Here is a 13,674-nt window from a genome sequence, read left to right as displayed (position 1 = left end):
GTTAGAAGTCTTATTCTTGAGTAGTTTGTTCCCCTTGTTGAATATATTTATGAAGTGTATTTTATCATACTTAATCTGATGCCTACGTTATTGTGGCTCATTGTGGTCTGGAAGAGTTCTTTTAAATGCCCAAGATCTTTTCCCATTTCTCTTGGGATATTGAGTCTCCCAAAGCTTGGGACAGGATGCTGGACATAGCAGTCCTGTTTAAAATGGCCTTGTAGGGGGAGACATTATGGATGGTTTATTTCTTGCTCAAGGCCTAACTTCATGCCATATTTGAGTTTCTGAAGGAATTTTCTCATGGTTTAAATATTGGTCTGAATGGTGCTATTGGGAAGGATTCGCTTTTTCCTGTAATGTGTGGCTTCTTTGTCATCTGACATTATCGGATCTCTAGGCATCTTTCCTGGTTCTCTTCTGCTTGTGGGACATTGCAGTCTGGATTATGTTGATTAACATTGGGTGGGTTGTCATGTGGAAGTCCTAGCAAGATGTAGGGCATTAGACTAGATTGTTTTCTGGCTCTTCAGCGATATGATACATTGAAGCCACTCTTTCTAAGCACTTTTTAGGAAGAAGTGTGTGCAATATAAACTTGTCTTTTAATTTCAGCCTTTCCTCCAGTTTCTTTGGATTATTGCTATTGCTCTCCAGAGGCACCAAACAATTTAAGCAGCCGAGTATTCAAGAGATGAACATTATGTGCTTGTAATGTTGATAAGTGTGGCTGAGAACAAGACACAGAATAGATTTATGCTTTGGAGGAGAGGATGCAAACTGTATTCTGTATATCTTTGGGGATCTTTTTTGGTTTTTGTATTGTTTATTGTAGGAGTTTTGTTCTAAAATGGAATTTTGAAAGCTGCAGTGAGGCTAATACAATTCACATAAAAAAATATAGGCTTTGCTTGTCCTTCCAGTTTTCTCAGTTGCAGTGCCAAACAATGCCAGAAATGTACCAAGTTTAACTATTTTTAAACTTATTTTTCTTATTTTAAAAACCCTCAAACCAAACCCGCCGTTTTAAGGCACCTCAATCATAGTTTTATAAAGTCTATAATAATAAAATTAAAAATGAACAAATACCTCAGGGGTAACCTCTTATTATTTTATTATTATTAAAGAGGTTTTCTGAATCCAGAAGGGTGGGATACATCATCTGTGCCCTAATTCCAAACAGCCAGGCTCCTCCAAATCCTCTGGCTTAATTGGCTAATTCAATTATAAAAGAGACATGAATTATATGAATATATATAGCTGGGTGAGGGGCTACACCACGGAGGGAGAGATGATTTGGAAGAGTTTCAAATTAACCATCTGAACGAATGAAAATTATGACCAGAATTAAAATAATTTCCAGTGTTTCACTTGCTGGCAAGTTCATATTGGTGGCTCCCCAATTGTGGAACAATCTCCTTGATGAGGCCCGTCTGGCGCTGACCATGTCATCTTTTCGGCACCAGGTCAAGACTTTCCTCTTCTCCCAGGCATTTAGCAATATGTAATGAGCCTGGGTCTGTTTTTTGGCTCATTGTTTTTAAAGTTGTTATAGCAGTTTTAAATGTATGTGTATATTGTATGTTTTTGTGGTTTTTAATTTTTGTATATTGTTTTTAAGTGTTTTTATCTTATGTGAACCACCCAGAGAGCTTCGGCTATGAGGCGGTATACAAATGCAATAACAATAATGTTGATGATGATGATGATGTTAATACAGGCACTACAGATTCCCGCACCATTTCCCCGCAACCTTAAGATGCTTACATTGCATGGAACAAGACTTTCTCCATTCTGAATGCCCCATATTCTTCATTCAGTTCTACTCTTTGCTTCCTGTGAGTTTCTTCTCCTCCTTTAGTTTTGTTATGTAAGAGGTGCTGCAGATATGTCCCAGAGTTCAATCAATCAATGTAAAATTTCTATTACCAGATGTACTGTATGTGCCTATAAGGTTTTGGATTATGTGTCTATTTCTTTCTAATGTGGAAGAACTGTAACATTCTTCCCCCCCCCCTCTCTTTTGTGGAAATATAACAAAAACAAAAGGAGAAACGGTTTGTGGGGGAGGGACAACAACGAAAGAGGGGAAAAAGAAAGAGAGAAGAAAGAACGTGACATAAAAGTATATTCACTCCAATAATTGTTCATAACACCATAAATAAAAAGAAGTATTTTATTTCAAATTTTCACATTAGTATCATCAGTCCATACATCTAAATAAGCATCCAAGCAAAGTTGTCAACTGTAGGAGATAAGCTCAAATGTAGCAAGAGCAGTAAGTTCTTCAAAACATGCTTATCCTTCAAAGTTTGAAGCCTCTTTGCAACTGTAAGGGCTCTCAGAGTCCTCTTTTGCTGCCCATCTGTTAATCCCCACATCACAGGAATATCATTTAAAAGTCCATGAAAATCCGCAATTACCACAGATTTTTCAATATCCAAACAAAAAGAAGCCACACAGGGCATGTCCACATTATATGCTTCAATGAGGCACTGTCTGCATTACATTGCCAGCATCTGACAGAGCTAGCCAAGTTCTTCCTTAAGTAGCCTCTGTGGTGTCCAAAATACACAAAACACCATTTTTTGTTGAATCAGACTCAATTTTAAATCTACAGAAATGGTACGTGTGGAAACTAAAGCAACTTTCCATTATTTAGGCCGTACAGATCATTCTAATTCCCTATTCCATTCTTCTCTACCATACTGAACATCCATTTTACTACACTCCAGAACACATTTGTAGACAGCTATTGTAGGCTTAGATTTCTGTGAAGAACAAATTAATTCCTCCAGCAATATAGGAAGCGCTAAAGCTGTCATTGCTGATGTCCCATATATAGACACCAAAAGGTGCTGTAATTGACTATATTGCCACCCAACACTAGACAGTAAGTGATATCTAAGCCATAATACTGAAAATGATATAACATTAATAAAATAGGATTAAATCTATTCTCTGCCTTTCACAAGAAGACCATCCACAAGAGGAAGAGTTCTACTCGAAGAAGGTCCCTCCGCTCAATTTTTGGGGATTCCCCCCTCCCTCCCACACCACACTTCCCCTTACTCAGTTGGGTCTTCTGACTCTCTGTGTCAAGAGAACTGTTATGGGAAGGAGGAGATAGGGAAGTCCTATTGAGCAACTGAAGTCCTATTGATCACTAGCTAGTAGACTTGCAAAGTATTGACCAACTGAAGCTCCGCTATGAGGTAACAAACCAACTGTTGATTAGCTATTATGGCTGTCAATTTCTCTTCAATGTGGACCTGAGAATGGAAGAGTTTAATGTACCGACTGGGGTGAAAGAGTTATTGGACCATGCTGGGTTTTGATACATGGGCATTGTTTTTGCCTTTTTTCTCTTCCCATCTCTTGTGGAGAGCACCAATTTCAAGCTAGTAGACTTGCAAAGTATCTTGCCAAAAATTATGCTTGCTGCAGGGTAGCTGCATTTCCAGTGCTCTTTTTTTTTTTGCCTTAATGCCTCTCCTAGCTCAAGCCAAAAGCTTTATTTTTAACAGGATAACTGACAGGTGTTCGTGCTAGTAAAGGATGGCATTATAAATAAATTATTCATTCATTTCCTTCTGGATAATTTCCTATTGTATAATCACAACACACTTTCCTGTGTTGTTGGTTTTTTTTTTAAAAAAAAATAACCCTGGCCTGAACATCCTGTTCATCAGCCTGGAATGAAGGTGGTAGTTTGGCTGTACAAGTGCTTTTCCATCTCATTTGACATTACTGGTCAATCTCTTTGTCAGTTCTCTGGTTTTATCCATTCCATAAGTAAATACACGGAACATTCTGCATAATAATTATTGTCCTAATAAAATTTCTCCGCTTTCTGTTTGTATCCCTTCCTTCTTTGCTAGGCCTGTGTGTTACCAAGGTATGGAACGGAGGTACAAAAAAGGAAGATTGTTAAGGCCTATGTTTTAATTGCCATGGTAGTACTTCAGCACAGCTTATACTGGGCCAAGCGCTGTGTCTGAAGATAGTGAAACAGTTTTGTATATACAAAAGGTGTATTTGTTGAATTGTTCCCCACTATGCCCCTTCCTCTTGCAGCCATTCTGGATAAGGCTTTTGGGTCAGTATCTGATTGTAGCAGTTGTCGTCTCAAGTTGGTCTACTAAGGAGAATGCAAAGAAGACAATTTTAGAGGAAAGTGTGGCTTGAAAAACTTGAGGGGCAGATCCTAAAAATGGTTATCCTTGCAGTCAGTGCTAGCGGATCTGGATTGGATTGTGTAGGAGCTACAGTACCGTACTGAATATGTCGATGTCTGTCATTCCCAAACGAATTTATCTGTTTGTACCAGTAGCGATAACTGGAAGCAGATTGCAGCCCAATCACAAAAGTGTATTTGTTAAAGGCCTTAATGTGTTCATGCATGGTGGTCTTTGTTTCTCAGTTCTTTGGCCTTATCATGGTCTTATTGAAGTTTACGATAAAACTTCCGCTATTCACTGGGGTAAACTTTGTCTTGAATGCTTGAGAATGTTTACTATTAAGCCTATCTATGACTCATTACTCATTAGGCAGCAAAGTGTGTACTGCTATTATATCTCTTGGTCCATTCTTTCCCCATATCTCTTTGTTCTTTTGATAAATGTAATGAAAAGAAATATCTTCAGAGTTCCATTTCTGTTTCTATTTTTCATCTAAAGATAAAATTGTGTGCTTATGCTATTCCCATAGTTAAAGTTTTTTTTTTTTAAAAAAAAAGTATTCCTGAAAAGGGCAGGTGTTTCTCACCGTTCCATGTCTGCCACGTATTTAGGTGTTAATGTAACGACAGTGAAATTCTTAGGATGCTGTGGCCACAAACAGTATATTTTCACCTAGTGTTTCCGAGCCTGATTCCAAATGCTGGTTTTAACCTATAAAGCCTTACATGGCTCGGGACCACAATGCCTGACCGAATATCTCTCCTGACATGAACCTACCCATACACTATGCTCAACATCTAAGGTTCTTTTCCAGGTGCCTACTCTGAGGGAAGCTCAGAAGATGGCAACAAGGGGCAGGGCCTTCTCAGTGGTGGCCCTCCAATTATGGAATGATCTCCCCAACGTGGCCCACCTGGCACCAATTGTTATCTTTTTGGTGCCAGGTCAAAACTTTTCTCTTCTCCAAAGGCATTTAACAGCATATGCTGAGTTTTTAACTGCCCCCGGATCTGCTGAGAGTTCATACAGTAGTTGTTTTAAATGTACATTGTCATCTTTGTTTTTAAATGCTTTTATGGTTTTTAAATTTTCTGCTTTTATGGTTTTAAATTTTGTACATTGATTTTAATGTCCAATGTTTTAACCATTGTAAACCGCCCAGAGAGCTTTGGCTATGGGGCAGTAGATAAATGTAATAAATAATAATACCAGGTCTCCCAGCTCTTCCAAGTGAATCTCTTGTGCAGGAAAGGCTAGAGAGGGTTTATAACCCTCATGCTTCCTCTTGGGATGCTCAAAAGCTGCCCTCCCATTTATTTATTTCGGTTTACTAGTCAACTTGCTTCATTCCTTTTGGAAAGTTTTTCTTAAAACATATCTGTCATCCTTGGCAGGATGCATCTATTACAAACATTCCCATGTAACCTCCTGAGAGGATCAGCTTCTGCTATGGATTTGGCCTGTTTCAGATATTGCTCAAGCAGTATTGTTGCCAGGTTTGTTTGTGGGTTTGTTTGTTTTTACTAGCCCCTCTTCCTGCCACTTTACAAGCAGCTTGATCTGCAAACATTAGCAGGTGGTAGTACTTACTTCCATGTCTTGAAGAGGCTCCCCTACTGATTTCTATAGGACAAGCTGCTATTAAAGAAAGGGGAACAGGCCAACCTGCTTTTTCTAGTCAGGCAACTCCAAGGAGTAAGTGCATTAGGGAGGGAACAGACTGTCTTATCAAAACTGTGACAGGGTTAACATAGGACCATAGAAAGCTGCCTTATATTGAGCCAGACCATTGGTCCATCAAGCCCAGTATTGTTGACACTGATTGGCAAGGTTGTAGGCAGGCAGGAGTTTTCCCATCCCTATCTGGAGATGCGGGGGATTGAACTTGGGACCTTCTGGTGCTCTACCACTGAGCCATAGCACTTCTCATATGGTTGTCATGCAACCCTGTGCTGTGCACTTTTACTTAGAAGTAAGTCCCACTGGGCTCAGTGAATTTATTCACAGGCTAGTGTGGATAGGATTGCACTCTTTAGGCTGGCTGCTTTCACAGAAAGATCTGGATCCCATGAAATGCTCTTGAGAATCTGCAACTGAGAATGTAGCACTTGACTGGAATTTTGGAAAATATAATATACAAACAAAAGGGTATTTCTGGATATTGAGACAGTGTCTGGGGACATCACTGAAGAGGATTGAGAGTAGGGGCAGAAAGCAAGTTGGCTCGCCTGGCGCCAACGCTGCTATCTTTCCGGTGCCAGGTAAAGATTTTCCTCTTTGCCCAGGCATATGGCGGCACATCTTAATCACCCACATGTTTAGTTTTTAATGGTTTTTAATGCTTTATGTGTGTATGTTCTGTGTTTTAGAATTTTAAATTTTGTATACTCATTTTTATCTTAATTTTAGAATTTCTGTAAACTGCCCAGAGAGCCCTGGCTATGGGGGTGGTATATAAGTGTAATAAATAAATAAATAAATAAATAAATTTGTACCTCAGGAAAAAGCTAATTCCTACTTGGATAGAGTTACTCTGGTTGTTCAGAGTGTTGCTGCTGAGTTCACCTATTACTTTGCTTGTTTGCATTGTCATTACTGTCAGGTAAATGTCCAAATGTTTAAGATTTTTTTAAAGATGAAATATCTTCAATATTAAAGCAATTGTATCTCTTCTCCCACTTAATGCCAATTCAGTGGTATTAAATCTCCTTACTGCGATGTAGGTAAAAATCTATTAAAACAAATCCAATTCCAAGTGTTGATGTCCATGCCTGCTGCCACCACCACCAGTTTAATATTAATTGGACCAAACCTTAATTTCATTGTGTTGCGAAATTCTATTGAACATTCTTATCCACTGTAACACTTCTGGGACTCTAATGTTTCTTATCAGTGCCTGTAAATGGGTTATAAATCTAGGAAGTTTTGTTTACCTTGCTCCTCTGGTTGACAGGGCTGGCGCGGGTATTTGGCTGGACAGGCTCTGTGGAGAACCATGTTGGCAGGCCCCTAAACTGTGCCTTACTCAAAGTGAGGCATGGGACAGGCGTGGCAGAGGCAGCAACAGCTGCTCCACAGAGCTGCAATTGCTGTTTTCCTGCTGCAGCATTCGCCACAGCAGGAGAATGGCTAGGGGGGCTCTCTGGAATGCCCACCCGCCCTATACCTCACTTTAAGATACTTAAGGTGGCGGTGGCGGCAGCTGTGTTGGGACTGCCACCATTCCAGAACCACTGCATGAAGTGGGGGATTCCCCCTGCCTCATGGGAGGGCAAGCCTTGCTGGTTGATAGTATTTAGTATTAGAGTGGGTGGGAAGAGGAGATAAAGATATAAATAAATAATATTACTTAATGGTAATTTCTCTTGCCCCTAAAGCTCAAGATTAGCCACAGCATTTTCGCCCCTCGTTTATCTCCATAGGAACCATGTGAGGTAATTTTCCTGTGGTTCCCACTTTATAGTTGAGGTTCTGAGGCTAGATCCAGAGTCATCCACAAGCTTAAGAATATAATGTGGGGCAGCTCTTTCCCCTTCCTAGATTTCCCCAGTTCAGACTAGATGTTAGAGATGAGATCAAATGCTTGAATGATTTCACCTACATTAAAAGAAAAGAAAACTGCACAAAGAAAGCGAGTACATGGGGAAATAAGCTCATTTTCCACAGGAAGCAGGTTTTTTTTTTATCATGGGAGAGTATTCAGTCAATGATCCTCATCTGGAGGCTGAAATGGTACAGTCCATGAACGACTGTACCATGCAACCGTTCTAAACATGTATTTTGGCTCTCATGAAGTCTTATGAGATTTTAGTTCCCATAAGTCTCCCATATGTCACTGTAGGACTTCTTCCACTGAACCATACTGGTTTAGTTGCTTTTTCATAAATCTCATAGAATCATAGAATAGCAGAGTTGGAAGGGGCCTACAAGGCCATCGAATCCAACCCCCTGCTCAATGCAGGAATCCACCCTAAAGCATCCCTGACAGATGGTTTATCCTTTTAACAACCCCTTCCCCAGATTTGTGGTGAACTGGAAGAATAGATTGGTGAGATAGGTGAAAAATCTGTAAGAGGAATGTGTGTATGTGTGTTGTCTTTCAACTGTATGGACATTTTGACAAGTATCAACTTGTCATGGCCAATGACTAAATTCTAGCCACTAGAACAATAAAGTTGTTTCTATATTTATTTTTGTGGTATGTGGTTTATTAGGACAAAAGCTTTAATCTTGTTTTAGTGAAGGTTTTTTGTTCCAAGTGTGTGTCATTCATTAAAAATAAGGGAGATAATTACTGAATAGTTGCCATTACACTGTTCCTGCCATAAGGAAAAGTCATAGGTTAGACCTACAAAAACAGCTTCATACAAGCCAATTTTTAATAGATCCCACATGTATTAACAATTTATCATTCTGGGTTTTTCTCCCACTTCCTGGCTATTTTTTTAACCTTGTTGTTAAGCTCTGGCATCACATTAAAAAACACACACATACAGATAATTTATGCTGTCTATAATTTATTACTAATTTATAATTTATACATTTATACTGAAACACAAGACCAGAAATCAAGATGCCCAAAATGAGTTTCCAGAATTTAAACCATCATCTAAAGGAATAAAGCAACTGCAGTTGAAATTCAGTTTTTGGAGCTGCAAACCATACTGTAGATACTAAACAGGTGCAATACAGCAGTCTCCATATGGAATAAGGTGCCTTTTAGGGATTGTTCCATGCTTGGTTGCTTGCATTTGGACACCCCACCTGTTGCACCGTTGCTAAGTAATATTGTTTTTACCCATTGAGGTGATGGCTGGGTTTATTTATTCATTTATAGTAGTTATATACTGCTTAATATAATAAAATCCTTAAGCGGTTTTGAGCAGCACATCCATTTTTAAAACTAATTTAAAAGACTGGCCCAAAGTGGTGATCTGTCTGAGTTGGAAAAGGGTGTCTTTCATCAGGATTGAAGAACAGGAAGTACGTGAACTTTGCCCAAATAAGGACTAGGTTGGTACCAAAATTGTCTATTAAAATCTAATAGCCCAGAGTCTTTCCACTTGGTTGAGGAAAGCCATGTTTCTAGCTCTATAATCTAAGTTAGAATGGCTACTTTAAATGAGAAATTCCTAACAATGCCTCTTCTTCCCCCCCTTTTGCAGACACAAGTCAGCAGGCACGCTCGGTATCTCACAGGCCTTATTACACCCTGCCCAATGGTAGCCATGAGAGGCGGTCCGTCGTCACCATTGCTGAGCCTCCGCGATTCCATTTCCAGGCCAAAGGAAAAAACATACGCCTGGATGCCCATTCTCGCAAGGCCACCCGGAGGAACAGTTTCTGCAACGGAATCACTTTCACCAACCGTCCCATTCACCTGTATGAGAAAGTGCGACTCAAGCTGGTGTCCGTGCACCATGGATGGAGTGGGGCACTGCGCTTTGGTTTCACCACTCATGATCCATCGCAGATGAGTGGAGATGACATACCGAAGTATGCCTGTCCAGACCTGGTGACACGGCCAGGTTTCTGGGCCAAAGCTCTGCCAGAGAGGTTTGCACTAAGGGACAACATCCTGGCATTCTGGGTTGATCGCCATGGGAGAGTTTTCTATAGCATTAACGACGAAGAGCCAATTCTGTTTCACTGCGGCGTCAAAGTCTCCGGGCCTCTCTGGGCACTGATAGATGTCTATGGAATCACCCATGAAGTGCAAATACTGGGTATGTATACATGTTCATTTATAAAGTCTTTCTTCTATATACAAATGTTTTTCAAAAGCAGTTAAATGTTCACAGGGGAAGCAAGTTGAATTTCTAGCCGGTGTGATAAGGTAGATACATATTACTTGTCTTTGGCTTTGTGGTTTACCTTTTGGTTGAACGTGATCAGGACCATAGAAGAGATGACTGATGAAGGTCCAGTTATGAGTCTAATGTTGTATAGTTTCCTACAGAGACTTTTTCTTTCTCCAATCTAAATGTCCAGAGCAACAGAACTCAAATAAAATGGCTGCTTATTGGCGCCTTGAACTCTACAACGGTAGATTTTGTATTTTAGACCCTTTTTCTTGTGCTTTTCATTTAGGGGGTGGTAGAGGCTAATCATTATGTGTTGACGCATGGGGCTTCTATTGGAATATGCGTAGAAGATGGCGAGTAGAAAAGTCCTCTGCCACCCTTTTGACAGGCAAGGTTGGACAACTTGTGGCCCTCCAGAAATATTGGCCTACAGTGCTCATAGTGAAGGATTCCCATTGACAATGCCACCTAAGTCTGATGGGAGTTCTAGGCCAAAACATTGGGAGAGCTACAAGTTACCCACCCCTGCTTTAGTAGTTTGGAGTTGCTTTTCTTCACTTCAGCCTTCCGTACATTGGTTGGACAGGATTGTAATTAGATTTGTCTAGTTTATTTTTATTTTGAGGCACCAAGAATTTATACCAAAAAAGCAGGAATAAAGAAAAACACCCGGTTTGCATTTGAAAAAATATATATCTGTGGCTTGACAAACAGACTTCAAAATACAGTTTTGAATATATGTGTTTTCCTCCCAAATGACCACAAGAGCTGTGAGCCCTGCTTGAGCAAGGGATAGTGTCCCAGAGCAGCCTAGCAAAGGGCTCCTTTGTGGACACACAAAAAAGCAAAGGATGTGGTAAGACTTTGGCATGCAGTTCAGCATTCTGAGAATCTCAACTGTCATTTTGAAACAAAACAAGCCCCTTTCTAGCTCTGATGCCTGTGAAGAGAGGCATGTACACTTGAAAGATTCAGAGCACCAACTCTTGAACTCAGTGAAACAAATCCCTGCTTGAAAATGGGGGACCTTCAGTGAGGCATTTCCTCTCTCACACGGTTAAGTATAGCATCCACTAGGGTGCAGAAAGGACTTTTATCTCCTTCCTCCCCATCTCTCTCCCATATTTTTTAATTCAAGAATCCAGAACTATTTCACATGTATGAAAGATTTCTTTTTGAAAAAATCAATGTCAGAAGCTGTTTGCAGCGTTTGGCAGCGTGATTCTGTAACATAGACATCCTTGATAAAGCTGCAAATATGTGCAGACTGGTGTGCTTAGTGTGAAATAGTCCCACTTGCCTGCCATTTTAGAATCGTAGAATCATAGAATAGCAGAGTTGGAAGGGGCCTACAAGGCCATCGAGTCCAACCCCCTGCTCAATGCAGGAATCCACCCTAAAGCATTCCTGACAGATGCTTGTCCAGCTGCCTCTTGAAGGCCTCTAGTGTGGGAGAGCCCACAACCTCCCTAGCTAACAGATTCCATTGTCGTACTGCTCTAACAGTCAGGAAGTTTTTCCTGATGTCCAGCTGGAATCTGGCTTCCTTTAACTTGAGCCCATTATTCCATGTCCTGCACTCTGGGAGGATCGAGAAGAGATCCTGGCCCTCCTCTGTGTGACAACCTTTTAAGTATTTGAAGAGTGCTATCATGTCTCCCCTCAATCTTCTCTTCTCCGGGCTAAACATGCCCAGTTCTTTCAGTCTCTCTTCATAGGGCTTTGTTTCCAGACCCCTGATCATCCTGGTTGCCCTCCTCTGAACACGCTCCAGCTTGTCTGCATCTTTCTTGTATTGTGGAGCCCAGAACTGGACGCAATACTCTAGATGAGGCCTAACCAGGGCCGAATAGAGAGGAACCAGTACCTCACGTGATTTGAAAGCTATACTTCTATTAATGCAGCCCAAAATAGCATTTGCCTTTCTTGCAGCCATATTGCACTGTTGGCTCCTATTCAGCTTGCGATCTACAACAATTCCAAGATCCTTCTCGTTTGTAGTATTGCTGAGCCAAGTATCCCCCATCTTGTAACTGTGCCTTTGGTTTCTATTTCCCAAATGTAGAAATTGGCATTTGTCCCTATTAAATTTCATTCTGTTGTTTTCACCCCAGCACTCCAGCCTACCAAGATCACTTTGAAGTTTGTTTCTGTCTTCCAGGGTATTAGCTATCCTACCCAATTTTGTGTCATCTGCAAATTTGATCAGCGTTCCCTGCACCTCCTCACCCACATCATTAATAAAAATGTTGAAGAGCACTGGGCCCAGGACTGAGCCCTGTGGTACCCCACTCGTTGCCTCTCCCCAGTTTGAGAAGGTTCCATTGATAAGTACTCTTTGAGTCCGATTCTGTAGCCAACTGTGAATCCACCTAATAGTTGTTCCATCTAGCCCACTTTTAGCTAGTTTGTTAATCAGAATATCATGGGGCACTTTGTCAAAAGCTTTGCTGAAGTCAAGATATATGATGTCCACAGCATTCCCACAGTCCACAAGGGAGGTTATCCTATCAAAAAATGAGATCAAATTAGTCTGACAGGACTTGTTCCTGACAAATCCATGTTGGCTTCTAGTGATCACTGCATTGATTTCAAGGTGTTTACAGATTGACTTCTTTATAATCTGCTCCAGAATTTTCCCAGGGATGGATGTCAGACTGACTGGTCTGTAGTTCCCAGGTTCCTCCTTTTTGCCCTTTTTGAAGATAGGGACAACGTTAGCCCTCCTCCAGTCGTCCGGCACCTCACCCGTCTTCCATGATTTTGCAAAGATAATAGACAAAGGTTCTGAGAGTTCTTCCGCTAGCTCCTTCGTTACTCTAGGATGCAGTTCATTGGGCCCTGGAGATTTGAACTCATTCAAGGAAATTAGGTGTTCTTTGACCATTTGTTTATCAATCTCAAGAGAGCCTCGTGTGGCGCAGAGCGGTAAAGCAGCAGTTTCTGCAGCTGAAACTCTCCCCACGGCCTGAGTTCGATCCCAGCGGAAGCTGGTTTCAGGCAGCCAGCTCGGGTCGACTCAGCCTTCCATCCTCTCGAGGTCGGTAAAATGAGTACCCAGTTAGCTGGGGGAAAGGTAATAACGGCCAGGGAAGGCAACGGCAAACCACCCCGCTATAAGGCCTGCCAAGAAAACGTCAGCAAAAGCAGGCGTCCCTCTAGGAGTCAGCAATGACTCAAGTGCTTTGCACGAGAGGTTCCTTTCCTTTCCTTCCTTATCAATCTCAAACTGCAATCCTGCCCCCTCAACTTCTGCTTCACTTTTTCCAGGGGGGTCTTAATGTTGGTACACGTAAATAAATAGCGCCGTTGAGGCTGCTTCAGATTGCTCCCCTTGATGACTGCTTCCATGTTTGCCTACAGTAATATACCACATAGAATATCCAAAAGCCTCCTGTCACTGCTCCATCTTTACCTCTTCATAGAGTTTTTGCAGCCCAAACGCTCTCTGAGCAGAGTCTGTTGCCACCAGAGGAGCAATATGAGGCAGCCTCTGTTCAGCTACTTCTTCCTATGAATTGGCCTGTAGCCTCTTAGCCTGATGTCCTGGTGTGTGTTCCCTTCCTTGCCCTCCCAGCTGCCACCCCATGGGTTCTGCTCTTCTTTTCAGCCTGAAGCTGCAGGTGGCATTTAGTATTCCTGCCTTTATCCATGCCCAGTGAACAGAGCATGTGTGGCCTCTTGTTGCT

General features: G+C 41.3%; 1 protein-coding gene across 1 annotated transcript in view; it reads left to right on the top strand.

Moving 5' to 3' along the window:
- NEURL1B (neuralized E3 ubiquitin protein ligase 1B) overlaps positions 1-13,674 on the top strand; it is a 66,612-nt gene that overhangs the window by 41,616 nt on the left and 11,322 nt on the right. Inside the window, exon 2 of the mRNA XM_063120609.1 lies at positions 9,347-9,907. Within this exon, the coding sequence (XP_062976679.1) occupies positions 9,347-9,907 (561 nt within the window). The remainder of the gene's footprint in view (positions 1-9,346; positions 9,908-13,674) is intronic.

This window comes from Elgaria multicarinata, chromosome 3, assembly GCF_023053635.1.
Source record: "Elgaria multicarinata webbii isolate HBS135686 ecotype San Diego chromosome 3, rElgMul1.1.pri, whole genome shotgun sequence".
Classification (NCBI taxonomy): Eukaryota; Metazoa; Chordata; class Lepidosauria; order Squamata; family Anguidae; genus Elgaria; species Elgaria multicarinata.
Note: the sequence above shows the minus strand (reverse complement) of the source record. Positions and strands in the feature narration are given on the sequence as shown.